The sequence below is a fragment of the Microtus pennsylvanicus genome, chromosome 13 (assembly GCF_037038515.1).
Source record: "Microtus pennsylvanicus isolate mMicPen1 chromosome 13, mMicPen1.hap1, whole genome shotgun sequence".
NCBI classification, from domain to species: Eukaryota; Metazoa; Chordata; class Mammalia; order Rodentia; family Cricetidae; genus Microtus; species Microtus pennsylvanicus.
The window spans coordinates 65,948,111-65,976,100 of NC_134591.1; the positions used below are offsets into that span (position 1 = coordinate 65,948,111).

General features: G+C 45.8%; 2 protein-coding genes across 7 annotated transcripts; one reads left to right on the plus strand and one right to left on the minus strand.

The window, feature by feature from the left end:
* The first annotated feature begins 1,835 nt into the window (after positions 1-1,835).
* Aunip (aurora kinase A and ninein interacting protein) lies at positions 1,836-15,310 on the plus strand. Of its 3 annotated transcripts, none has more exons than XM_075944544.1 (3): positions 1,836-1,969; positions 12,069-12,198; positions 13,347-15,310. In XM_075944544.1, the coding sequence occupies exons 1-3, from the start codon at positions 1,883-1,885 to the stop codon at positions 14,156-14,158; spliced, it is 1,029 nt and encodes a 342-aa protein (XP_075800659.1). In that variant the 5' UTR covers positions 1,836-1,882; the 3' UTR covers positions 14,159-15,310. The 3 variants fall into 3 exon arrangements, with proteins under 3 accessions (XP_075800659.1, XP_075800660.1, XP_075800661.1); XM_075944545.1 differs by having other exon boundaries at positions 13,631-13,718; XM_075944546.1 differs by having other exon boundaries at positions 13,514-13,629.
* On the minus strand, positions 12,594-27,948 carry Mtfr1l (mitochondrial fission regulator 1 like). 4 transcript variants are annotated; one of them, XM_075944548.1, is made up of 7 exons: positions 27,851-27,946; positions 25,030-25,161; positions 24,541-24,645; positions 22,800-22,909; positions 22,381-22,592; positions 20,811-21,132; positions 12,594-17,842 (listed from the first exon to the last, which is right to left on the minus strand). In XM_075944548.1, the coding sequence occupies exons 2-7, from the start codon at positions 25,042-25,044 to the stop codon at positions 17,737-17,739; spliced, it is 870 nt and encodes a 289-aa protein (XP_075800663.1). In that variant the 5' UTR covers positions 25,045-25,161; positions 27,851-27,946; the 3' UTR covers positions 12,594-17,736. The 4 variants fall into 4 exon arrangements, with proteins under 4 accessions (XP_075800663.1, XP_075800666.1, XP_075800665.1 ...); XM_075944551.1 differs by having other exon boundaries at positions 16,883-17,842; positions 20,811-21,096; positions 27,851-27,948; XM_075944550.1 differs by having other exon boundaries at positions 16,883-17,842; positions 27,875-27,918.
* Between the last annotated feature and the right edge of the window lie 42 nt (positions 27,949-27,990).

The window sequence follows — 27,990 nt, forward strand, 5'->3', positions numbered from 1 at the left end:
GCTTCCTCTGTTTTTGACTCCTGCTCCAGGGAGGGGCCCCATTCACAAGGAGATTTTTTGTTTTATTTTGTTTGTTTTTAGAGTTGTTTTCAGTGAACACATCTTATGCCTCTTTTTAAAAAAATTCTTGTGCCGGGCAGTGGTTGCACACACCTTTATTTCCAGCACTCGGGAGGCAGAGGCAGGCAGATCTCTGTGAGTTCGAGGCCAGCCTGGTCTACAGAGCTAGTTCCAGGACAGGCTCAATAGCTACAGTGAAACCCTGTCTCCACCAAAAAAAAAAAAAAAAGGTCTTGTGGGAGGGCGTCAGCTCTTGGAGTTACAGACAGTTGTGAGCTGCCATGTAGGTGCTGGGAACTGAACCCCTATCCTCTGGAAGAGCACTCTTAACTGCTGAGCAATCTGTCCAGCACCTAAAGGAGTTTTTTTTTTCTTTTGAAGCAGCAGGGTGCTGAGGGGTTGTTGTGGAGCAGGGAGTTTTATGTTTATCTGAGGATAAAATTGATGTGGAGAATGTGTGTGTGTGTGTGTGATGAAGTATATACATATTTGTCATTTTGAGGGATTAAAGAGCAGTTTTAAAATTAACTAAATTTTAGAGCTAGTTAAACTGTGTTTAAAATCTAAGGGCTGAGGACAAGGCTCAGTGGTAGAATGGCAGCCTGGGAAGCGGAAAGACCCTGTATCAGAGAGGACTGGTGATCGAGCTGATTGTAGCTCAATCCCCAGCGTGGCAAATGAATAATCGGCTAGGACATATCCTTCCACCGACAACACATTCCGGGGCTCTTCATAGACGACACAGGAAACTTACACATGTGAAAATGTATATGAAATGACATGTATAAAATTTATAAGAGATATACACCTGAGGCTGGAGAGATGCTCGGTGGTTAAGAGTGTGGACTGCCCTTCCAGAAGATCTGAGTTAGATTTCCCACACACGTTGGGTGGCTCACAATCTCCGGGACCTCCAGCCCCAAGGGTACGATGCCTCTGAAGGAACCGTCACTCACTTGTACACCCCCCTACATATAATTACACATAATTGTAACAAACTTATACTTAGTTTTGCTTTGAACTCACAGAAACCTGCCTCTGCTTCCCAAGCGCTGGCATTAACACCCTTCCACCATGCGTGACAAGCACCCTATCAAATGAGCCATATCCTTACTCCTTGATTTCAATTTTTATTTCATGCTTTCAAAAATCTTCCGTGTAGTAGCTCAGTGACTCTTACATGCCAGTTAGTGGCAACCTTGAGTGTCAGGTAGTTAGGTCAGCGCTGGGGCCGGAAGGTTTGGAGTGGGGTCCAGAGCCTGGTTCCACGGCTTCCTTTGTGGGAGAGGAGGCTCTGAGTAGGCAAACAGTGCAGTTTGGGGCTGGAGAGATGGCTCAGCGGTTAAGAGAACTGGATGCTCTCCCAGAGGACCAGGGTTTGATTCCCAGTACCCATATGGCAGCTAAAGAGATCTGACTGTTCTGCCCCCGTAGACACACACACACCTATATATAATTAAAATATATATATACACACATATGTGTAATAGGTGTACATACAAATATATGAAATATATATAGTTTATATATACATATACATACATATATATGAAAAAATATATGAAAAATGCGCAGTGCTGCCAAAACAAACGCGGTGGCGACCCACGCACGCAGAGGGCTTTCTAGACCTCTCTGTGCTCCAGGGTCCACACAGGCGTGGATAATAAGGCGGGAAAAGGAGTCTCTCTCGGGCACTGGGCGTGGTCGGGGGCGGGGCCTACGTCTTGGCGGCCGCGGAGGGGCCCCGCCTCCCGCAGCGGCGCGAGATCCAAACGCGCGTCGGCGCAAACGGCGGCTGCAGGGGCGCGCGTTTGTGGCCGCCATGGGACGCAGAGGGCCCGAGGAGAAGAAGGAGGAGGCGTGTGGCGTGTGGCTGGACGCGGCGGCGCTGAAGAGGCGGAAGGTGCAGGTGGGCCGCAGTGGTTGAAGCGGCACGCGGGCTTTGGGGACGCCCGACGGGAGGGGGCCGGCCTGGAGGGAGGACAACTTCGGGGCTACGGGCTGCGCGCGGCCTAAGCCGGCGCCTAAGTCGTCCTATGGCATCCTGGGAGAGGCTCAACTAGGGTCACCCACCGGGTGTGTTCTCCCCAGCCTGCCAGAACATCGAAAATGCAGGGCGAGGATCTGGCTCAAGATTAAACGGGCATCCCTGGGGTGCTGGCGACTGTAGTGGGCATTTAATATGCGTTGCCGGTGTCATTGATCTTTTCCTCCAGGTTCGCCTGATTAGGTCATTACCAACACGTGTGAGATAGTTGTTTAGTATTTCCTGCTGGTCATTATGCCAGGTTTCAGGTAATGTTACTTTTTGTGATACAGCTGGTCCATATAACCAGGCAGGACGTGGAATCAGAAAGATTACTGCTGACTTGTTAAAGGCTATTTTTCCCCTCTTAAGAACATTTTTGGAATCGGTATTCTATTGACGCGCTCTGAAATTTAAAGGCGTAGCGTGTACAGTGATAGGTACTCTATTGATGCGCTCTGAAATGTAAAGGTGTAGCGTGTACAGTGACAGGTAATCTATTGATGCACTCTGCAAGTTAAAGGTGCGGTACGCACAATGAGGCCTGGTATTGCCTTGCTCTGGAATTACTGTAGTTTTCCAGGGATTTCTGTGTCTGCAACAAGCAAATGCATCTTTTTTATAAAATAGTTTATTTAAACTCATTTTATGTGCATTGGTTTGAAGGATTCAGGTGCCCTGGAACTGGAGTTAGAAGACAGTTGTGAGCTGCCGTGTGGGTGCTGGGAATTGAACCTGGGTCCTTTGGAAGAGCAGCCAGTGCTCTTAACCACTGAGCCATCTCTCTAGCCTGTGTGTGTGTTAAGATTTTAAAAACTTTTCGTTTATGCATAAATGCCTGAATGGATGACCTTGGAAGTGAGCTGGAGTTTTGTGGGTGCTGGGAACTGAACTTGGGGCCTGTGGAAGAGCATCAAGCTCTCTTAACCACTGAGCCATGTCTGCAGCATGTAACTTTGTCTTTACTTTTTGCTTCATGAGCTGCCTTGTGCCTTTGTAATATTACAGATATCAAATGCCATTCATTGTATGCAGTGACATTACTTTAGTAAGCCCAGGATGCCATAAGAAAATAGCATAGTCTAGATGGTTTAAACAGCAGAATTGGTTTTCTCAGTTCTAAGGATTGCGAGTCTTGAGAGCAGGGTGCCATCATACTCCTCTGGTGAGGATTCCTGCAGTGTGCTGAGGTGACAGTGTGGTGCATGCCAGTGTGGGGACATGCATGGAGAGAGAAACAGCAGGCTCTCTAGTGTCCTGAGAGACCCACTTGGCCTCATCCAATACTGATTACTTCCCAAAGGTACCATCTCATTGGGAGTTAATGCTTCAGTGTATGAACTCCATGTGGCCAGTGTCCATAGCACTGTGTACGCGTGTGTGTCTGTGTCTAATGTGTCTTCCTGTATCTTTTCAGTAGTCCCTAATTGATGAAAAGTTGTCTTCCATCTTTTGCTATTTCAAACAGCTTATGAGCTAGGTTTGATGGCATGTGACCCAGAAGCTGGAGGCAAGAGGATTGCGTGTTGAGGCCATCTTTGAATGGGTGATTTCCAGGTCAGCTTGGACTATTCAGTGAAACTATCTTGGGAAATAACAAAACATAAAACCCATGGAAACAGAGACTGCGTATTTGTTTCCCGGCTTCCCAGACCCGAATAATCACAGAAACTATATTAATTAAACACTGTTTGGACAATAGCTCAAGTGTATTCCTAGCTAACTCTTATATCTTAAATTAACCCATTTCTATTAATCTGTGTATCGCCATGAGGCTGTGGCTTACCAGTAAGGTTCCGGCGGTGTACTTCTCCTTCAACAGCTACATGGCATCTCCTTGACTCTGCCTACTCTCTACATCTGTGCTGGGATTTCCCACCTGGCTTTACTGTGCCAAGCCATTGGCTGAAATAGCTTTACCATCAACCAATAAAAGCAACACATATACAGAAGGACATCCCACATCAAACCTAAAAGCCATTTCTGTGACGAGATGTTATACATCCTTTTCCCTCACCATCTACACCATATATATATGTTTTCTTTGGTATCCTGTGGAATTATTACTATTTTTGTTTGTTTTCTTTTTATGTAGCCCAGATTGTCCTGGAGCTCCCCATGTAGACCAGACTGGCCTTTAACTTTCCTTGGTCCTCCTGCCTCCCTCCTGCTGAGATGACAGTTTATGCTATCACATGGAGCCCTTGGTAATATTTAAAGAAAACAGGAAATGCTAGTATTTCTCTAGGCTCTGTGAGCTTCTCCAGAGCAAATGACTGTGGTTTGTGCAATGCATAGCACAGGTAAACAACCCTGGGCTTGGGATTGGCATCTAAATGGGGTAGCTTTTTTGGGGCCTGACTCAGCCTGTGGGATCTGACATCATCTGTGGGATGGTGTCAGGATGAGAATTGCGGTAGAGGACACTTGGCTGGTGTCTGCTGCTGGATTGTTTTCTAGGCTGTGAGGAAAAAGCCACACACTTAGTGTTGGGAATGTTTTCTTCCTTCTGCATTCTCATAAAACACTGCAGATAGCAGAGAAGAGCACCACGGCATCTCTAACAGAAGACAGAAACCTGCCTTTTCTAGAGCAGGGAGGTCACAGAGCAAAGCTACTGGCCAATGCTTTGGAAAACCTGCCTCACCCCTCTTGGTCTCTGAACAAAGCTGACTTTCATTTTGGAGCGAATGAGGGAAGCACACCCTTCAGCCTATGTTTAGAGTGGGTTTGTGTCTTATCTGTTCTCACCACCACAGACATGCAGTGTTGGCCTCTCCACCTAGGTTTTGGTACAGCAGATAGTTGTTTTCTTTGTTTCTTTTTTTTTTTTCTTTTTAAATTTAAAAAGTATTTAGTCAGGCATGGTAGCACAGGCCTGTAACCCCAGCATGTAGGAAATGGGGATAGGCAAATTCAAAAGAGTTCAAGGCCACTGGGCTACTTGACAGACACCCATACATACTTATTAAAATAAAACCAGACAAATAATACTGAATTGTTTTAAAAACAAAAGGCCTCATTGGTGGTAGCTACAGTTAACAGGTTGGTATCCTTTAAGACATGTGTATATATGTCCCCCTAATCTAGTGGGTGTTTGAAACCTCTGTACTGAACCCTATATATGCTATATGCCCTCAAATTCATAGAACTCCACCTGCCTCTGTCTCCTGAGTGAATGCTGGGTTATTATTTTGAGAGAGAGTTTCGCTGTAGCCCTGACTGCCCTGGAACTCACTATATAGATGAGGCTGGTCTCTCCCAAGTCCTGGAATTAAAAGTGTGTGTCACTATGAAGGGCGAGATTTCTTGTTCTCTAGTTATGTGTAGGTGTGCGTGCCTGTGTTGGGGTATGTGTACGCGGATGCACGTGCCTGTGGAGGCCAGAGGTCCCCTGGAAATGGAGTCAAAAGCAATTGTGAACTGCCTGATTGTAAGTACTAGAACCAAACTTGGATCCTTTGGACCAGCAAGCACTGTTGACTCTACAGCCCTTATGAAGAAAGGGTTTCACATAGTACAGGTTGGCCTTGAGCTCATACAAGGTCAAGGATGACCTAAACTTTTGATCACCCATCTCTGTCTCCTGGGTGCTGAATTTTAAGCCTGTGCTGTTATGCCCAATTTTATAGGGTGCTAGGGATCAAATTCGGTGCTTTATGTATGCTAGATAACCACTCTACCCACTGAAATCCATCCCTAGCCCTCAAGTTTTAACCTTCTGCAGAACAATAATAGAAAAGAAGTAGCTCTAACAAATGCTGTTATAAGAGGTGCGCAAACGCGGTCTCTCGGTTCTCATGGGGAGAGTAGAATATATGGTGTAAATACAGTGGAGAAAGATGTTCCACATCCTGCTGCAGTAGGATGGTGTAGAAATTTACCACCATGCTGAGAATAATTCAAATTAAAACTGTTTATTTCTGTGACTTCCATTAATATGTTAGGCTTGAGTTGCTGTAGATACTGAGACACAGAAAGCAAAACCTCGAGTGTGAGGGATTTCCTCACACGGTCACAGCTGCCCACCTCCTGCTAGATACAGAGAGCTTTCCACATAGCCCTACAAGTTATGACAGTATGATACCTCAAAAGGCTAATTGATGTAACTTCTAAGTTTTATATTTAACTGTGCTTCTTCTATGTAAAAACACTGGAAAATATTCACTGCCTCCTTGCAGCACTAGGGATTGAATCTAGGGCCTCGCACATGCCAGGCAAGTGCTCTGCCACTAAGCTGCTTTCCCAGCCTTTTTTGTCGTTTGTATGCATGTGTGTGTGTATGATCCACTGTGTACATGTGAACACACCCTAGTGAGCCTTAGGGAAAAGGGTTTTTCCTACATGTTAGAGATAACACAAATTTAAGATGATTAATATATTTGCCAGCTCCATTTTGTTACGTTTAAATGTCATAATTAAAGGACATGATCAGGAGAAATGGAATTGTGAGCATACCATTTCGGCTGAGTCGCCATCGGTTTCTAGGCCAGCGCGGTGGAGCACTGACTGCCACCCTGATCTCTCCAGTCAGCACATTCTCTGCTGGGCTGTCAGATGGAGTTAGAGTTCTTCCCTCCGGTCCTCCTCCCATCCTGTCATTTTGTCCTTGGATTGAACATAGGGCCTCACTGTGTCTGAGCCTCTCTCTACCACCTACTATATCCTCATTTCTGTCCCCCTCCTCTCTTCAGACAAGGACCCACTATGTTCCCAAACTCAAAATCTTCCAGCCTCAGCTTCCCACATAGTGGGATTATGAGAGGATGCCCCAATGCCAAGTTTATAGTCAGGTTTCTTACCCTGTCTCTCACATGCTCCGGAATGACCATTCGTTCAGTTTAATTTACTCCATCCCCCATAACAACCAGACGCTCCTTTCAGTCCCTCGAGCGCCGTTTCAGTGTGTGTGCTCTCACGCCATTCAGCTTTCACCTGGTCCATTTCTCTGCCTCATTCTGTCCGCTTCAGCCGTACTGACCTTGCTGTTCTCCGGGTACCTCTGCCTGGTGCTTTTGCACTTCTCTGCCTGTGTGGAGGGATTAGAAGGTTCCATTGCTCTATTCTGTGTGTGCTCAGATCAGTGAGTTCTTCTTAGCCACCATAAAGTAGGAGCCTTGGTGCCGAAACCACACACTCCCTCACTGTCTTTACTTTTCACCGCAGCACTGCTCATCAGACACACAACATGCTGTGTATTTAACCCGTCCTCTGGTGCATCTCTCTCCATCCGCACGGATGTCCAGCAGGTGGTCTGCCAAGCAGTTCTGCTCAGTAAACAGTTGTCTGCTGAGTGAACACATCGGTCCAGCTTTGTGTTCTCTGCTCCTGTTCTAGTGTCTTACTCTTTCACTCTGCGGAATGAGTGGGAGGACTGAGCTTTTGGGGATAGAAATCATCTGGAGAGCTCCAGGAGCGTGGCTGTGGGAGTGGTTAACGCTCCCCTTTCTGACACTGCCTCATTTCTTCCTGATAGAGAGGCAAAGCTTATCTCATTGAATGGAAAGGCTTAATGGTGGCAGAGTCCAAGATGGCAGCGCTTGTGGGAGCTCATGCTCTATGTCATTCTGGCACCCATTTTAATTAGAAGTTAATATTCTCATGCCGGCAGCAGAGGCCATTGACTATAACAGGTCTCAAGCTCGTACTCTAACCTAGGACCTCGGAGTTCCTCCGTGTGGTAGATCCCGTTTCCTGCCCTATACAGCTCTTTGCTGGTGATCAGTTCCCTGAGGGACAGCTAGATGTGGTCTGTCTGACGGGCTTTGCTGATCTCCCCTACCTGACACTGACTGGTACTAACCATACCACCTTCTAGAACTCACACCTGCTTGCTTTATGCGCACCAATTGAAACTCTCCAAGTAAAACTTGTTTGAATAATGTCCTGGACTGTGTAAAAGGCATGAGTCCTCTGTCCTGCCTTGGGATTATGGTCATGCACACCCATACTCATCAAAGAATAAAATCAACACACACACATCCCATGCTGACAGACCTCCAACTGCTGTATTGAAGAGAATGATCTTGAACTAATGATCCTTCTGTCTCTACCTCCCAAGTTCTGGAATTACAGGCACGTACCACCAAGCCTGGCTCATAGGCAGGCTTTCTTCAGCAGTACAGAGTACACATAGACATAGTATCTGTCTTTATGTTCAGATACGAGAATCAGCCAAGGACTTTGTACCTGAGTCGCTCTCTGTTCTGAGAGTGCTCAGTCGCTCCCCAAGTCCATAGGTATTCTCAGACAGCTAGAGCTGACAGTGTCATTGTCTGCCAGCACTTTGAATTTCCTTTAGTGCCTACCAAAGAGGACCCGCGGTTTAGACGAGATATTCCCATAGTCTTGGCCATTTGAATACTTGGTCCTAGGTTGGTACTGTTTTGGGAGGCTTAGGAGCTGTGGCCTTATTTTAGAGGAAGTGTGTCAGTGGAGGCAAGCTTTGAGAATTTAAGGACGGGTGTCATTTCTAACTTGTGCTCTCTGCCTCATGCTTGCAGTTCAAGATGTGATCCCTCAGCTAGGAAGGGATCATTCCAGCTGCCACACTTGGCCATGACAGACCCTTAACCCTCTGGAATTGTAAATAAAATTCCTATAACCTGCCTTGGCATGATGTTTTAGCACAGCATGAGAAAAGTAACTAATGACCACCCTAGCAAAACACTTTGTTTATATGTAGCCATTTATTACACTGTGTAGCCCTGGCTGGCCTGGAACTCACTATGTAGACTAGGCTGGCCTTGCCTGCTTCTGCCTGCTGAGTGCTGAACTTGAAGGCTTGCACTACCGAGCCTGGCTGTAAAAAGCTTTATTCTCAGATGTCTTGTCAATTGAAGGCTTACAATTTTCTGACCTGTAGTTTTCTTTATAGGATTTAGCATATATGTAGTAACTATTTATTAATAGCTTGTTTTCTCTTCAAAGCTCCAAACTTGTCCAGGGCAGAGTCTGTTTTGTTTTCATTTCAGCATCTTGCATGTAGACACTCAGATATCATTCACAATATTTCACATATTTAAGATGTGTGTGTTTCTATAAAACTGAAGACCCATATGCCAGTGTGGGCGTCTTCAAATGTGTTGGCTAGGTTCCAAGAGTGAGCATCTCCAGGGAGCAAGGCAGAAGTGTGTGCATTCTTGTTTGGAGGTTCAGGATAGTCACAGGATTTCCCCCATATTCAAGGTGAAACAATAAGGACCTCTTTCACGTAAAAATAGGATGGTCATGTTAGCATAGAACATATGACATGGAAACTCGTGACTGTTTTCCCTGGGTTGTGGGAACTCCAGTGTCTTGGTCTTGTGTGAGCTCTGGGAATCATTCAGCCTGCAGTTTGAGCTGGCTGTTTCTCAAATACAAGTGTAGCCTGAGCAGAGACTGAAGGGATCTCTGTAGATGTCTGGAAGTCATCTCTGAACTGCAGATCTTACCTCAGCTTCCCCAAGTCCCAATCTCATGTTGACTTAGCTCACGAAGACCGCAGTGCTCAGCATAGGTACACATTGACCTGGAAAGTGCTTCCAAACAGAAAGCTAGGGAAGTCTGCCGTGCAGCGTTGGTGCTGTTTCATGGCTTGTATTTTACTACTTTTTTTTTTAGCATGCAAAGCAGCAGGTGTTTTTTTTTTTTTTTTGGTTCCATTTCCTGGTACCACCTTCATTACTACATCTCTTTCCTGCCCTCGGTATTTTCACTACCATACACATTTTATCACCCTCACTGCTTCTTAGTTTGTGTTTTCTCCTTCCATAGGCCCTTTTCTAAGTTTCCTGGAATTTATACTCTCTCAGCCCCCACACCGGTGTGAATTTGTACAAATTAGAATTTAAGTCTGCCTTCATGAGAGCACAGGCTGTATTTGTATTTCTGAGGCTTTGTTGCCTCACAATGTAAGTTTCCCAGTTCTATTCATTTTCTTGAAAATTGCATAATTTCATTTTTTTTAAAGTTGAATAATTCTATTATGTATGTATACCACATTTTCATTAACCGTTCTCACCTGCTGATGAACCTCTGGGTTGATAACGTCTCCTTGGTGTTGGGAATTGAACAGCAATAAACATGGATGAGCAAGTATGACTGCAATAGGTTCTAACCTCGGGGCATATGCTCAGGAGTGGAAGAGGTGAGTCACATGCTAGTTCTGGTTCTGGATTTTTTTGAGAAAGGTCCACACTGATTTCCACGGTGGCTGCATTGCGTTACACACCCACCAACAGTGAATAAGGATTCCTTTTTACCCACATTTGTTGTCATTTTTTCCCTTTAAGTTTTATGAGTATGGGTGTTTTGCCTACACATGTGACTGTGTACTGGGTGCATGCCTGGGGCCCTCAGACAAGAAGAGTTCTTGTCTGAGATCTCCTGGAACTGGGCTTCTAGACCAGTTAGCTGCCAGGAATATTGGTGCTGGGAATTGGACCTGGGTCCTCTGGAAGAGTAGTAGCCAATGCTCTTAGTCGCTAGAGCCATCTCTCCAGCCCTGTACTGGCTGGTTTATGTCAACTTGACACAAGCTACAGTCAACAGAGAGGAAGGAGCCTCAACTGAAAAACTGCCTCCATAAGATGGAGGTGTTTTTGTCCAAGTACCATGCTCTTTATTACTATAGCTCTGAAGCATAACTTGGAATCGAGTGTGGCAAGATCTCCTGCATTCTTTTTACTCAGGATTGCTTTGGCTATCCAGAGTCTTTCTTTAGTGATTCCAAATGAATTTTAAGGTTTTCTCCTATTCTGTGAAGAATGATGTTGGTGTTTTGATGGGGGTGGCATGGGATTTGTAGATTGGTAAGTTTCCTGTGGGTTAATTTTGGCTCACGTTGGAGGGGACAGTACCTGTGGTGGTCATTTGGTCGCCTTGCACCTGCAGTTGGTAGCAGAGAATGACTGCTGGAGGCTCAGCCAGCTTTCTCCTTTTTCTGCATGGCGCTGCCTGTTTAAGAGTGAGTCCTCCCACCTCAGTTAATTTAAAATAATCCCGCATGGCCAGGAGCGAACCTAATCTAAATAATTCCTTCCCAGTGCGCCCCAGAAGCTTGCCTCCTAAGCTGTTTTAACTCTTGTCAAATGGACAGTATTAATGACCAAGGTAAAGGTAGCCATTTTCACAGTATCAGTTCTTGGAAGTTATGAGCATGGAAGATCTTTTCTCTGAGTGTTTTATTAAAGTTTCCATTATAATTATAGAGATTTTTCAATTATTTGGTTAAGTTTATGCCAAGGTATTCTTTCCTGAGGTAATTTTGGATATGCTTTCTTCCTTGGCATACTTGTTATTGGTATATAGGAAGGCTACAGATGGATGTATGCTAATGTATCTTGACGCCTTGCTGAAAGTATTTATCAGTTCTTAAGGTTTTCTGGTAGTGTGTAGAGCCTCTATGTACAGATTATCATTTACGAGAAGGGATCTTTGGTGTTTCCTATGTGTGCCCCTTCCATTTGCTTTTTTAATTCTCTAGCTAAGACTGCTAACACTGGTTCAGAGTAGAAAAAGTAGACAGACGCCTTTGACTTTCTCCTGATTTTAGTGGATGCTTTGAATTTTTCCTTAAGTACTCCAATGATGGCTATAGGTTTGTCATGTCACCTTTATGTTTGTTTCTTCTGAGTTTTTTTAGGACTTTTGACCATGAAGGGTTAGACTGGTTCCGTGGCCATGTTCTGAACCATTGAGTGAATATTTGAAAACCACTGAAAATGTATCAACTGCCAGTACAGAATTATTCTAAATCTAAAGAAGAGTGCCTCATTTTTGGATACTTTGATAAATTCTCTTTGGTTAGCCTTATTGATAAGTATTGGAAATTGGAAAGACTGGGCTACTTGGAATATGTGATTCCTGAGGTCAGGATCCTCACTCAAGATGGCAGGAAGTAGTGGGAGGTGATGTCCAGTACAAACTACCTAGAGTACAGGGTGAACTAATATGAGTCACTGGTATAGTAATAGGTTCAATTATTTTTCTCCCTCAGACACATTTAATCAAACCAGGCACCAAAATGCTGACATTGCTTCCTGGAGAGAGAAAATGTGATATTTCTTTTATTCAAAGAAGAAGCACTCGGCAGACCAGTATTGCATCCTTTGTCACCTTGCAACCAGGTATGGTGACCCGCCTGGGAATATTACATTATCTGAGGAGCAGAATAAGTGTGTTCATTTCTCCATGTAGAAACATTTATGAACTGTAGATGTTGCTCTGGAAAAGGAATATATTATACATGCTTTTTATATGTGTGCTTTGCTGGTTCTGTTCTACTCCGTCTAATTTTAACTTATTTGTCCAGAGCAGTGAGAAGGGGCATACATGAGAGCTCAGAGGCATGAGCATACAGAGCCAGGTGGAGGGGGTGGGCCCACTCTTGGGTGTCACTCAGGATTGTTCTGTATAAACAGAATGTGTGTGCACTATTTCTCCTCCACATAAAACTTACACTTTTAATTTACATAACAAGGAAAGCTTCCTCTGTACCCCCAAAATCAACTTTCTCCAGGCACAAAATCTTGTGTATTTATTTTACATACTGTTGAATTATAAGAAAAAGCGAGTGTTCTCACAGAAGTTTCTGCAGTGTAACTTATTAGGAGAGGACAAAAATAAACCTACCATTCTGCTTTTTAAAACTGTATCTTGATATAATTTGAGTAGAATGAGAATCTGTTTCATTCATCCTTAAGGGAGAACAGGATCCATCCTACACTTAATGAAATGGACTAGCTAGACGCTAGTTGTTAAGTTTGTAACTGGTTGATTTAGCATCCTAATATTACCAGGAAATTTTATAGAGATTGATAATGATTTTATGACCTTACAAAACATCTGCCGAGAATATTTCCTTAAGGGTAATATTTGGATTTGTGTTAGCTAGTGGCAGGATCAATGTTCAGTAGGAACCATAGTAAATAAAAAGTTTAAGAAGAAAAACTATTTTGCCCTGTGTTAAAAAGCATGTAACAAAAACTGAGTTGGAGAAGTTGGCCATGGTCTAACTGTAAACCACACTTGACATATTAGGTAGATGTAGGTTACTGGGAGCATCCACGTGTTTGAGTAGGGGAATATATGACGGAAGTTTTAGAGCATTCAGCATGGAAAAGCAAGATTGAAAACAGGACTATTAGCCATGAAGTTATTTCAAGAGTCTAGGACTCCTGTGCCCAGCAGTAATAGCAGCTGATACTGTTCTCAGAAAACAACAAAATCCTGCTCAGGGCATTTTTTTTAGTGGAATTATCTTTCGTTTCATTAGGAATGGCAAATGAGGGGAACCAGAAGAGCATTTTATCTCTCAAAGAAAATCAGATCAACAAAGAATGCAAGAGAACCCAGGGATTGGGGGATTGTTTGGTATTACCTTTGACCACATCAGCTCCTGCAGACATCCAGGAAGCTGGACATTCTCCTCCATCTTCCCAGTTCCCTAGCTGCCACATTTTGGAAACACCGTCTTTTACTACAACATCTTCGCCCCAGCCTGACATCCTGATGGACGCTGGACCAAGTGAAGCCTCCCTGACTTCTTCCTTTACCCAGGACATGGACGGTTATTGTTTGCTGGACCGAAGAGAGGCCAGAAAGAAAAGGGAATGGCTTCATGAATCTAAGACAAACTGTCCAGGCATGGGAAGCCACATTAGACCGTCTGCGGGTAAATGCTATCAGCCCTTGGACAAAGCTGAACTGGGAGAAAAAGGGACTGCCAAGGAAAATAGGCAGGCCTCTGTGCATCTTCAAACCTACAGGTTAGAATCCTGGAGTAGGAAAAAACCGCTGTTGGTGGCAAAAAGCCCTCTTTCTGTGTTTTCCTGGGATAGTGAAAGGAATGAGAGGGACTCATGGAGTCAGCTTTTCACTGAGGATTCCCAAGGCCAGCAGGTCATTGCCCACAACACTAAAATGCCTTTGCAAGATATAACCAATGATAGGAATCAAGGCTCAGGGCCGTTTCCTGACAGCCCTCAGGCTCAGTGCCAACAAGAGCCTACTCTGTTACAGCTGCAGCCAAACCTGCTCTTTACCCAGGACTCTGAAGGTAATCGGGTTATCAGACACTACTTTTAAATGTTTGTGTGGGTGTATCTTGAAGTGGCAGAGATGGAGGGAAGAAGAGTGGAGCTGGGTAGAGAGGAGGGTTTAGGTGAGAGGCCATGTGGGCTGAAGCAGTTATTATGGAACATTATGCTCATGTAAATAAAGCAAGCAGTGTGCGGTAGACATGCTTTTCTCTCAGGAAGGTGACTGGTGCATTCCATTGGATGGATGCCACCTGAGACAGTAGGACAGAACTGTTGACTGAAATCACTTCTTAGTTCAGAGTTGCTACTCTGTTCTTCCAGAGGCCTGGCTGTTTTTGCTTCCTACAGATATGTTCTCTTTTCACCTCTGGCTGGACCACACAAGCATGAGCTTGGGACCATTATTCCCAACTGCATTTTAAGAGATGTATCCCTCCCCAACCCAGGTGTGTGGAGCTAGCTGGTGGGAGGGCACATGATCCTTTTTCTTTTTAATGGTAACTATATACATTGTTGACCTGGAACTGGAGAGATGGCTCAGCAGTTGAGCATTTGCTACCTCTGTAAAGACCCAGGTTCAGTTCCCAGCATCCACATGACCTCTGCAGGCACCGAGCATATATGTGGTACACAGACATAAAATGAAATCAGTTAAAAACAAGTTGTTTGCTCTATCTACCCATTCTCAAATCTGAGCTGTGTAATAACCTAGGTTTTTTTTATTACTCCCTGCCCCGTCCCCCCAGAAGAGGGAGGTTCCTTTTGGAAAACTGTGAAGCTGGATCTAGTGATAATTCAAAAAGTAACTTTTAGCTGGGTATGACAACTTAGGAGACAGGATTTCCATGAGTTCAAGGCCAACTCACAGCCACTTAGGGAATACTCAACCAGCCTGAGCTAGAATGACACTGTGGTTTGAAAGAAAATGGCGACAAAGGGAGTGACAATATTAGGAGGTGTGGCCTTGTTGGGGGTAGGTATGGTCTTATTGGAAGAAGTGTGTCACTGTGGGGGTGGGCTATGAGGTTTCTTGTTTTCAAACTTTCCTTGGAGTGGTGGTCAGACCACTTTATGTTTCAAGATGTAACTCTCAGTTCCAGCTGCCTGCACGCTGCCACGTTCCCCTTCATGATCATAATGGATTGAACCTCTGAAACTGTAAGTAAGCCACCTCAATTAAATGTTTTTATTTTTAAAAGTTGCCATGTTCATGGTGTCTCTTCACAGCAATAAGAAACCTAACTAGGGGGCTGGAGAGATGGCTCAGCGGTTAAGAGCATCGCCTGCCCTTCCAAAGGTCCTGAGTTCAATTCCCAGCAACCACATGGTGGCTCACAACCATCTGTAATGAGGTCTTCTGGCCTTCAGGCATACATGCAGACAGAATATTGTACACATAATAAATAAATAATAATAAAAAAAGAAATCTAACTAAAACAGACATCCTGGCTGGGCAGTGGTGGTGCATGCCTTTAATCCCAGTACTTGGGAGGCAGAGACAGGCAGATCTCTGTGAGTTCGAGGTCAGCCTGGTCTACAGAATGAGTTCCAGGAGAGGCTCCAAAGCTACAGAGAAGGTCTGGAGAGTTGGCTCAGAGGTTAAGAGAACTGACTGTTGTTCCAGAGGTCCTGAGTTCAATTTCCAGCAACCACATAATGGCTCACACCCATCTATAATATCTGGTGCCCAGAACACTATATAAATAATAAATTGAAAAAAAAAGAGGGGGGTCTTTAAAAAAATACAGAGAAACTCTTATCTCAAAAAACAAAAGCAAAACTCCCACATATTCTGCTCAAAAAGAAAAGGGAACACTGACGTGCAATTAATTACATGTGCCACAACAGAGACCAGCTTCCAAGAGTCCTATCTCGTTTACATGGATTTCAAGCTCAGATCATCAGGCTTGAGTGGCAAGACTTTCTTTTTCTGAGTCATTTTGCCAGCCCAATATAGCCAAGGTATCCTGGAACTCACTTGTAGACCATGCGGGCCTCGAACTCAGAGCTCCAACGGCATTTGCCTTCTGAGTGCTGGGATTAAAGGTGTGTGCCATCACCATCTGGCCCCAAGTCAGCGTTTTAGTAACTGGTGCCAACTGTCCTGTGTTCAGTCTACCCCGAGCACCACTGTTCGGATAGCCGTTGTGTCACAGGTATGACACCCGAGGCGTAAATAGCCTCTAGGATGTGCAAACACAGAATGCTAAATAATGGAACTACTCTTAGGAGATTTTGGAAATTTTCTATGGAAAGGAGAACAAAACCTTTTAGAATAAAATGTCTGGGTGTTTTCTCTGAATGTATGTCTGTTTACCTCATGTGAGCCTGATACCTATGAGACCAGAAGAACAAATGACTGAACAGCCATGTGGTGCTGGGAATTCAACCTGGTTCTTGGAAGAGCAACCAATGGTCTTGACCTCTGGGTCATTTCTTCAGCCCCAGGAAACTTCCTCCTACAGCAGTGGTTCTCGATGTGGGTCACGATCCCTTTGGGATTGTGTATTAGGTGTCCTGCATATCAGATATTTACATTATGATTCATAACAGTAGCAAACTTACAGTATAGAATAGCAACAGAATAATTTTATGGTGGTGGGGTCACCACAACATGAAGAACTGTATTAAAGGGACACAGCATTAGGAAGGTTGAGAAACACTGTCCTAAAGGCAAGAAAGTAAGGAGCCTGTTTAAGCTCACATACCTTACAATTAACAGGAGTCCTCCCCAAAGGCCACTGTGGTCAAAACTCAGTGACAAAGAAAATGCACCATTTCTCCAAATCCTTCATTTAATGTCAGGTAGTACTTCAACTCAGACACGCAGTATTCTTAGAGAAAAGGGCCCTGAGGGCACCTGAGTCATGCACGATGCAGAAAATAAAATCTTGGCCCAACCCAGAGAAATCGGTTATTGTCCTAGAAGGATAGTATGCTCTTTTCTCTCCCCAATTCTCCTTCCCAGACTTAAGTCCATGGAAGAAAATAATTTCACTCAGTAGAACTGCTGAGGCCCTGGAGGGTAGATCTGGTTGTAGTTTTATAAAATGTTTAAGAAAAAAATAGCCCAGGCCTCCCTGCAGCAGCCAAGTATTGGCTGGTTCAGTGGCCTGACTGCCATAGCTAGAGGAAAAGGTGACTGCTGGGCACTGGTGTGGGTTCTGATGGAGCAGCATAAGATCGTCCCTGTGAACGTGAACATAAACAGCCACTCCCCCTTAACCTTGTAGTGCTGAAAGGAAGCTGCTGCTGAGAGTGACAGCTGTGCACAAAAGTGTCCAGTAGACCAATTATGGAGTCTAATGCAGTGAACTGAGTCATTCATTTAGGGCCTATTTTCACGCAGAGACTAGGAAAAACAAGAAACTTCACCTCTTAAACAGACATTCCACCCTACCCGATTGATTACCTGTAACAAATGCCTAAACTCAAACCACAAACCTTAGCTTCAGTCAAGGTTTAAGTGCAAGTAACACATAATCCAGCTCTTCTCTTCCAGCCCAAGCCCTAGCTCGTTGGCAAGACACTTGCAGACTTCTAACGGAGGCAGAGACATCTGCAGCGAGGAAGGCAGCTATTGAAGGAGTCAGGAGCATGAGACTGAGGTTGCAGTCAGTGCTGTCAGTTTCCTTTTCTACTAATGTCTTCTTCCTTCAGAGCAAACTTCCTCCTAAGGACCTCGGAGATAAGCACAGCGGGGTCTTCTTCCTTCAGTAAACTCCGGCTTCTGGAGACACAACAAGAGCTTCTATTTAGGAAGTAATTGCTCTGTTCTGGGTTGTGCTCTATGTGCATTTTTTTTTTTTGAGACGGGGTTTCTCTGTGTAACAGCCCTAGTTGTCTTGGAACTCTCTCTGTAGACCAGGCTGGCCTCAAACTCAGAGATCCACCTGCCTCTGCCTCCCAAGTGCTGGGATTAAAGGCGTGCGCCACCACGCCTGACTTCTCTGTGCACCTTTTACCTCCTGAATCTTCACAGCTATTCTGTGAAGCAGTTGCCAGTGTATGTTCCCACACCTATGGGAAGATTCAGCACACAAAAGACATGGAGTCACAGTCAACCTCTGGCCTTTAAAACCAGCTGTTTCTGTACCCCATCTTCTCTTAACTAGAATGTGTATATATATATATATATATACACATTTTTTTTTTTACTGTATTTTATGTATGAGTGCTCTGTCTGCATGTACATAAGACTGTATGCCAGAAGAGGGCATCAGACCCCATTATACATGGTTGTGAGCTGTCATGTGGTTGCTGAGAATTGAACTCAGGACCTCTGGAAGAGCAGCCAGTACTCTTAACCACAGAGCCATCCCTTTAGCACCTATAATACTTGTTTCTTGTTTTCCTTTTAATATTTTATTTTATGAGCATATTTGTATGTGGGCGTTGGATCCCCTGGAATTGGAGAGCTGCCACGTGGGTGCTGGGAATTGAACCTGGGTTCTCTGGAAGAGAAGTCAGTGCTCTTAACTACAGAACCCTCTCCAGCCCAGAATGCCTGTTTCTTACATGGCTACAAAAAAAGGGTAAAATGAAGGCCCATCAATTTTTTGGAGTTCTGATCTATTTTCAAGAGGGTCTGCAGTAAGTGACTGATGGCTTCGCCATTCTGATCCTTACTAGTTCTGGAGACAAGACAATCTACCACCATCTTTCCTTAATAGATAAAAATAGCAAAACATTTACATTATAAGGAACTGTTGGAACCAAATCAACTCTAGTGTAGGCATACCTTTATCACACAAGAGGGTCCTGAATGCTCTAAAAATTAGTTGTCTGAAGCTACTAACTTCTACACATTTCATGCAGGTGTTTTACAGGTCTTGGAAGCGATACACAAAGACCAAGACTGACTCTGACTCACATGTCTGAACTTTAGCTGACCTGGCTGAGACAGTCTTAGTCAGTTACTTCTGTTAGAGGCCAGTACACACACGGGAGAGATTTAGTAAAAATTTTGGATATGATTTGGTCTAAGAAGTCAAGTAACAGGCTGGGAGGTTGTGGTGCACACCTTTAATCCCAGCACTTGAGAGGCAGGCAGGTGGATCTCACTGAGTTCAAGGCTAGCCTGGTCTACAAAGCAAGTTCTAGGACAGCCAGGACTTTTACAGAGAAACCCTGTCTTAAGGAAAAAAGATAAAGAAGCCAAGTAACAGAAGGTGACCTAGTGACAAACACCTGCATTTCCAGCACTCAGGGAGCAGAGGCAGAAGGATTCTAAGTTCAAGACCAGCTTGAGTTACAGAGAGACAGACAAGGGGCATGTTTTACAACACTGACTACAAGAGGAAGGGTACAAAGCCAACCGAAAATGAGGTGAGGCAGTAGCTGGATTTGGGGAAACGAGAGATTGAGGAGCCCCTATGGGGCAGATAGGAAGAACAGTGACTAGGATAGTTTCTTGGCCAGCACTAACAAGGACAGCTATACTGGCTACCTATCAAGGCCAATCTCCAACTAAGGCCCCCAAAACAAGCTCCTGTAGAGTGGCTCAGAGTACATTTGGAGAACTGCAGGCTCCCTCAGGCAGTTCTAGAGCTTTTCTACCAGGAAGCTTCTCGAGGAGCTCAAGAAAATGACCTTGCTTCCAACTTGGCCTGTCCAAATTCCCTTAGACTTGAGCATAAGGCAACCACAGCTCCATTCTCTGGGCATTCTGATTTGGTAAGTTTGCTGTGTACAAATTTGGGCCGGGTGTAGTGACCCTTGCCTTTGATCCCAGTACTTGGGATGCAGAGACAGGCAGGACTCTCCAAAGCGAGTACCAGACCAGCCAGGGCTTCACAGTAAGACCTTGACTGAAAAGACCAACCAAAGGCCCAAATCTGAGCAGTTTAATGTGCAGCCAGACTTAAGAACTAATTATGAATCTTAAAACCTTGCTCTCAAGCTGGGTGTGAGGGCACATGCCTTGAGTCCCAGCACTTCTGGAGTCAGGTGGAGTTCTAGGCCAGCCTGGTCTATGTAGCAAGTTCAAGGATAGCCAGGGCTACACAGAAAAAGAAACCCTGTCTCAAAAAAAAAAAAAAAAAAAAAAACCCGCTGGGTTCTCAAGTACCAGAACTTGAAGGTTTTATCTTACAGAGTATCGTATGAGTGCAGGTGCCTGCAGAAGCCGGGGGTGTTAGATCCCCTGGAGCTGGATTACAGACGGCTGTGCTATGGGTATTGAGAATCAAATTTGGGTCCTCTACAAGAGCAGTCTTGCTCTTAACCACCAAGCCATCGTCCCAGCCTCAAGCTATTTTATTTAAAAATAAAATCTTTATGAAATTCTTCCACCAAAAAGTCTGCTAGTTTCCCAACTTTGAAGGGCAGAGCATGTTGAAATATGGTAGCTAGCAGTATGCAAATTAAAAAGCTACTAAGGTGGGTTTTTTTTTTGTTTTAAATGCGCATTGGTATTTTGCCTGTGTATGTTTGTGTGAGGCTGCCAGATCCCCTGGAACTGGAGTTAGACAGTTGTGAGCTGGGAATTGAACCTAGGTCCTCTGGAAGAGCAGTCTCTTTAACTGCTTGCTCTCTACAGCCCTTTAGCTGCTGAGTCTTAACAGAACAATTGGAGGCTCTTGCTTTTTCCTCAGACTAGGCCCTAGTCAGTCAGCAAGCTTTGTGAATGTAGTAACAATTACTCCTCGTCAGCCACAACTGACTCAAGCTCACCTGAGCTCTCATCAGATACTCACAGGTCTTGGCTCTGTTTGATCCGGTGAAAATCCTTCAGGATGCCCATCATGTCTGCAAAGCTGCTGGCCTTAGACAGGGAGATGCAGTCATCCTCTTCAGATGAGCTGCAGGTAGCTTTGTGTTCTGGTTTGCAACATTCAGGGCTGGCAGAACAAAGCAGGGGGATTGTTGGAAGCTCAGAGACCTCCCCCTCAGTCTCCTCAGTGATGTCACTAATGACAAAGGAAGTTGTAGAGTGGAATGAGGATCCAAAGCAAGGTAAAGGAGAAGAGACATTTGAACTTCCTGGAGATAAGAAATCTGGCGTTAATGAAGACGAAGCTGAAAGAGAAAACAATAGATGTAATGGACACTGGGCTGCCATCAAGCTTCTCACAAACACCACCCACAGAGCACACTCATTTCCTGAACCCACATCATGACATTCCTAGAGTGCTAAGGGAGGGTGTCCCCAAGGGAGCCTTCCCCACTCTACTTCCCACTGAGGGCTCCAGTAGGCAGAGAAGCACTGGCTCTTGTCGTGTTCAAGACAGAAAACCCTGTCCCACACACACAGTCATGAGTCCTAAATGCTCCCAATGCACAGTGAACTACAGGTTGGCAGCCCTGTTCTAAACTGAAGCCAAGTAAGGCCTGCAGTTCCTACATTTGTCATTTTCTTGATTGTGACAGTGTTTCAAGTTGATAGTTTGAATTCTGCTATGAGCTTCAAGTGTTCTAGACAAAACTCCCCAGTTTTAATTGAGACAACTGTCTTTAGTGTTCCTAAGAAATGATACCAGTTTTTCATATTCTATGGCTCAATTTTTTTTTAAAAAAAAATACTGCATTTATTTATTGTATGTGGGTGGGTATAGGTTTACCATAGAGTAGGTCAGAGGACAACTTTCAGGAGTCTGTTCTTTGCTCTACCATGTGGGTCCTACGGATGGAACTCAGGTAATTAGACTTGGTGGCAAGTGTCTTTACCTGCTGAGCCATCTTACTGTCCCTCACACTACAACTTTTATGTATGTGCTCCACTAGCTGATAGTGTTTAGGAGTTATGTCTTTGAGTCACTTGGGGGAGATTGATTGTCTATGCCTCTGGTTAAGGCAGGCTCCTCTCCTTCTGTTTAAGCCTCTGCCTTAATTGTATGCAGAAAGCTGCATAGAGAAGTATTCTCTGGTAGAAAAGACAATTAGAGGGAGATAGGTAATTAAGGGGCTATATCTCATGGTGCTGGTAAGGAATGCTTATATTGAAAAGTGAGCTCTTTGGGTTCATGGGATATGTGATATTAATGACAATTAGAAAAGGGGTATTAAGTTTTTGGCTTTGAGAAGAAATTTCCTCAGTGTCACTGGTTAACTTAAAATTTTGTTCCTAATCAAACCAATCAATAAATGACTAGTAAGACATCTTCTAAAAAATATTACAGGATATCTGGGCCTCAGGTCAACTCTAGAGCCCTAGGCCTAAGTCTTTCTGAATCAGAGACTATAATTTTTCTCATCCTTGTCTTGCTCAATAACCAGGGGCAGGGGAAAGGACAACCTGCTATGCTACATCCTCAGTGGGGCTCCTACCTGCATCTGCTGCCACTATTTTAGCAATCTGGCTGCGCAAGTGGCTTAGTTCATCCTGCAGCTCAGTGGTGCGGCTTAGGGCAGGTAGGCCTGGCTTCTTCAGGGCCAGGAGCCTCTCCTCAGACCCACGCAGATTGGGCACCGAAGCATTCCGCTGCATGACAATCAGAGGGCTGGGCTTCCAAGTGTGTCTTAGGGGGCGCGTATCACTCCTGAACCAGAGGGAAAAAGTCTTACTACAGACAGCTGACCACTATACTCGATTAAATTCCTTCACCCCACAGGGTCTACCACTTCCCTCTAAGACCATAGCTCTCATTCCTGTTGGCCTCAGCCTCAAAAAACACCCTCCTTGCTGATCGCCATTTCTGGTAGAAAAAGCTCCCCACCACCAGAAAAGCAGCTACTGCCTCGACTACCTGACCCGAGCATATGTCTCCTCTTCATCTGCAGCAATCCAGGCAATGTCAGCCAAAGTAGGGACTGGAGGTACATCTCTCAAACACAGGTCAGAAATGTTGGGCAGAGTCTGTAGGAAAGCAAAACACAACATTTATTCAACATGATGACAGCTAATTGGATTAATGCAAAATGGGACACCTAATCCAGTACTAAGTGAGGAAGGCTTCCTAGAGTAAGGAGAAAGTTTCTTGGTTACAAATCAGGCTATTTAATGGGACTGGCCTGAACCTCTCCACCCCCAATGTGTTTGGATGTCTTGCCTGCATGTATGGCCGTGTGCTGTGTGCATGCTTGGATACCAGATGCCAGAAGAAAGTGTCAGATCTTCTAGAACTGGATTTATAGATAGTTGTGAGCTGTGATGTAGGTGCTGGAAACCAGACCTAAGTTTTCTGGAAGAGCAGCTGCTAAGCCATCTCCCCAGCCCCGTATACTAAATGTTAATAGTACTTATATAGTCCTTCTTTGAAGAACCTGTGTCCTTAACTATCTTTGCTCAGCAGCATCTGGACAATGGGTATAGTCAAATGTGGGAAAACTTCCACGGTGTTACATTCCACAACTTTATTTCCCCTTGTTTCTGATGCTTCTGAGTATCCAGATCCTTCCCATGTTCTTTTGACAGTTCTGGACAGTGTTCAGTAATGAGACACTAGTCCTCTAACTATACACTTCTGATCCCAATCCTGCCTCCTAACACCAACCCTGGATTCAGTTCCTACACAGATTGCAGCTATCATCATCATATATATACATAATATATACATACATATATATATGCTTGCTCTTTCTCCCTAGGCCCATGTTTTTTCATGCGTGTTTCTACCTCCTCTGTGTGCCCATAATGCTTTCATGTCCATTTCCCACACTCACCACCCTAACCATCTAACAGAGCTGGTGGCTTACCAGTTCTTTTCCTTCCGAAACTAGGTTTCTGTGCAGCCCTGGCTGTCCTGGAACTCACTCTGTAGACAGGGCTTGCCTCTACCTTACAAGTGCTGGAATTAAAGGTGTGTGCCACATCACCCAGCATCACCAGGAGTTCTTAATGGAGGCTTCTGGCTTTAATGAATATCACTTTCTACTACAGAAGCAGGTCTCAGAGACCTAGTGCAGACAGGGATCTCTGCTGTAGAGTGGATGCTAAAGCCTCCATAGACACAGAGGTTAGCCTGTAACACAGCCCAGTAATACAGTGGCCATATTTGGACAGAAAGAGAAGGATGGGGATTTGAGGCCACAGAGAAACACTAAAAATAGAAGCTAAGTGGCCCACTCACAGGGCTGGTGAGAAAAGCAAGAGTCACAGCACTCATGTAGAGAGAATAGAGACCTGCCAGGGCACAAATGCCTCAGAGCTCTGATGTAAGTCATCTGGAGGCTTGGTTTAGCAAAAGCTTTCTGGCCTGCTTTGATAAAATGCATCGCTGGAAGCTTATAAAATCTGAGTCATTGAGCAGCAGCAACAAAGATAAGATGAAAGATTATCAATTTATGAGCAAACGAAGTCTGACTGTTGTGGTCACATGTCTGTATGCAATCAGAAAGGCACAATGACCAGGGTCTATTATATGCGTACTTAGGAAATGAGAGAGTGGACAAAAGCCTTGGCAACTGACAAGGTGGCTGCAGCACAGAAGTAGCATCCACCTCCCATACTCTTGAGACTTTACTTTCCTCACCTTCCAGTACACTTACCTCAAAGGATGCCCGGGGACAAGGTTTCAGGGGTAGATTGGTCCCAATTCTTCTTACCACACTCCGAGCAGCCCCATGTGGCTTGTTTTGCCAGATTGGGATAGTCTAGAGAAGAGAGACGGACAACCCAAAGGCCTCAGAGTAAGTAACTACTGTTCTTGCCTTCCTTTCTCTTCTGGAAGTGAGTCAAGTCAATTATAAGGGCCAGTTTCTACACCTGGTGCTGTTAGTCAGTGGTTGGGAGGGTCCAAAGAAGGAACCAGAATTAGCTCTGGGTATGGACTGTTCTGGTTCCCTCATGTTCCTTCCTCTGCACAAAAAGTAAAAACATGGATTCATGAAATGTACCAAAAAGGAAGTAGGACTGCAGCTTCCTCAAAATCTAGGTCCTCAGTGAAAAGCAAAAATGAACTGGTCTCTCAGGGCCTTGTATAGTTCTTCAGCAAGTTCAGTACTCAGCTCTCTAGCCCCTGCCTTGAGACTCCTTACCACATTGGCTTCCATTCCTGACAGCTCAGCCAGCTCCTGCACTTGAAGGACAAGGCACCCACAGGGCAGCTTGGGAAAGCTGGAGGTATGACTCCTTCATATCAGGCCATTCCTGGGAGCATGAGATCTTTCCTGTGAAACAAACCCAGAGTAGGGACTTGGTAGTCACAAAATAAGCCTCTACAAAGTCACTGCTAAAACCACCTTCAATGTTTAAAGGAAGAAAACTAGCCCAAGAGGCTACCCTTACTCGTCACTGGCTTTTCTTTTCTTTTTTTGGTTTTTCAAGACAGGGTGTCTCTGTAGCTTTGGAGCCTGTCCTGGAACTAGCTCTGTAGACCAGGCTGGTCTCGAACTCACAGAGATCCGCCTGCCTCTGCCTCCCAAGTGCTGGGATTAAAGCCAAGCGCCACCATCACTCGGCCTTGTCACTGGCTTTTCTAAACCCGGATCCTTACAGGTTATGTTTCAGGTTTGCTGAGAAAGCTTGGCCAACCCAGGGAAATTTCCAGGCTCTAATGTTAACTGAAGCAGATAGAACCCTTCGGTAGTTACATAGCTCAAAGGAAAGCAGAAGCTGGGTATGATCCAAGCCCAGGAATTTATTCCTGAAAACGCAAGTGGGAAAGAAAGAGTCAACAGCCAACTCAGGCTAATTTCAGTCTACTGGGCTGTGGGGGAAGATGAAAGTGGCCGTAAGGCTGTACCCTATCCCCAGCTGCAAACATTCTATCACAGAACCACACCTCCAGCCTCACAAGCCTTTTTTTTTTTTTTTTAAATTTTGGCTTAGTCTTCTATGGTTCTGTCTCTTAACGCTGGTTTCTTCATCTGTAAAATGGGGAAAAGAAAATCTGCCACTTGCTGGGCAGTAGTGGCTCACGTCTTTAATCCCAGCACTGGAGACAGAGGATCTGAGTTCAAGGCCAGCCTGGTCTACAGATTGAGTTCCAACACAGACAGAGGTGTTACAGAGAAAGTGTGTCTCAAAAAAAAAAGAGAGAGAGAGAGAAACTGCCATTCTAGGCTACCCTAAAGGTCAGTGAAATTGGGGTAGGTGGGTGAAGAGCTTAATGAAATTTAAAACAAGACCGCTACTCCTGAGTTTTATTGTAAAAACTCATTTCTAAGGAACAAAGCAATACTCCTGACTGCATTCTTCACAGCTACCTTGGCATGGAGGTTCAGTGAGCTTTATGTCTATCCAACACCAAGAATATACATTTTTCTAAAGAAGGCTGGGCATCAGGCAGATGGGCATCTGAGTTGACTACAGCCCAAGACCCCATGTTGAGTTTGGAGAGAGTAGGAAAGAGAGGAACTTGTAAAAGTCAACAGAGTAGCCTAAGACACTGCAGAAGGCAGACAGGGGTCTTGTCATGAGGGTTTGCAATGCCTGGGTGAGGAGTCACTGGGGAACGAGGTCTGGTGCTGAACTGGGATGAGCTGAACTTGACGGGAAGTATCTCTTAAGGGAGATCTGGAGTTCCTCTTCTACCAGGACAGCTGTCATGATATACACAGAGAAAGGGAAGGACTTGTCTGGCCAGTCAGTGGCTGTACAGTAGACAGTGCCCAAAGTCTCTGGTCTAAGTTCTGGTATGTGCAGCCCTGTTGACGCTCACAAAGTCCCTGTGTGCCAGACTTCTTGCTAATGTCATCTAAATGTGCTACTCCTGTCTTGCTCCATCTCCAAAGACTCCAGCTGAATCTAATCCTTAGGTGAAGGCAGATTTTAATAAACTGCTCATTCTATTGCTCTGGTGTTTAAATTGACTCTCCTGGACTCTACAGCCCTCCTGCCAGCAGGGCCTACCAAACAGCCAGACCCCATCTTCCAGCTCCCCAAACCAAGCTCTGACACTGGCCAGTGCACGCTTTGCGGCCACCCTTCCTTCCTAGTTCTCTGCTCTTGAGCCATCAGCTCCCAACACGCCCTCTCTGAGCCCTGGTCCATACCATTGCCTCCGTGGGACCCGGCAGAACCCTTATCCAGGTCATCCCAGTCCCTCAGCGCTGTGCTCATGCATCACGCGGGTCCTCAGGGCACGCCGTGGCCGCTCAAACCAGAAATGAAGTAACCAATCGGCCCCCGCCGCGGCCTCTGCCAGGCACCATAAGCGCTCAGCTTTAGGAAACCGTTGTCGGCGACACCAACTTAGCTCCGAGGCCCCGCCCCCCGCGTGCCCGCTAGCCGCTCGCCCGCTCCACAGCCCCGGGTCTTCGCACCTCGGCGCCACCGCAGCCCCTTCCGCGGGGGCAGTCTACGCGCCCCGGCGCGCGGCCTCTCTCGGCAGACCCGCTCTGCTCCACGGAGGGCCTTGGCCCGGTACTCCCGGGTCAGACAGAAACTTTGTCCAGCGGTGCCCGGCGGACGCCAGGGCCAAGTGCGCGAGGGTGTCACGCCAGCCGGAGGGAAGGCCTCACGCCCTCAGCCACGCGCCCCCCGCCCCCCGCAAAGGCAGCCCGGCCCAGGCCAAGGTCGGCCAAGTCCTCACTGCGCGTCCCGGTGGCCCTTGGACCCACGGGCCGGAGCCTCCAGGCCGGTGTGGATTCCAGAAACGCCACGCGGCCTGGGCACGAAGCCTGGTGTCGCACGCTAACGGCGGGGTCGACCCCCACGGCTGGGGGACTTGGCCGGCAACTACGCCTCGGGACCAGTGTCCCCGCCAAGGAGGGGCAGACAGCGGCGCCTCCCGCGAGAACGCGCACCGGACTAGGAATCACGCGCTGCCCCTGAACCGGGACGGAGGCGCTGGCAGCGGACCCCCGGCGCCCACCGCGCCCACCTCCCTTCGGCGCTGTCCCACGTTGGGCTCACCTCAGACTCAGGCTCCGGACTCACCTCAGCCCCTCCTACTACAGCAGGCGGCCGAGCCTCAGACGTCACTTCCGCTGACCCGCCTCCGGAAGCAATCGTTTGCAGCCACGCAGAATGCCGCACGCTCTGGAGAGGCGGGC

Bases quoted from the DNA above. Each gene is read 5' to 3' on its own strand.
- Aunip (XM_075944544.1), top strand. From the start codon at position 1,883: ATGGGACGCAGAGGGCCCGAGGAGAAGAAGGAGGAGGCGTGTGGCGTG. The intron at 1,970-12,068 runs GTGGGCCGCAGT...TTTCTCCCTCAG, and splicing joins TGAAGAGGCGGAAGGTGCAG to ACACATTTAATCAAACCAGG. The intron at 12,199-13,346 runs GTATGGTGACCC...TCGTTTCATTAG, and splicing joins CTTTGTCACCTTGCAACCAG to GAATGGCAAATGAGGGGAAC.
- Mtfr1l (XM_075944548.1), bottom strand. The intron at 22,593-22,799 runs GTAGTCGAGGCA...CCTCTGGTTCAG, and splicing joins GAGACATATGCTCGGGTCAG to GAGTGATACGCGCCCCCTAA. The intron at 17,843-20,810 runs GTGAGTATCTGA...TTGTGTCTCCAG, and splicing joins ATCAAACAGAGCCAAGACCT to AAGCCGGAGTTTACTGAAGG.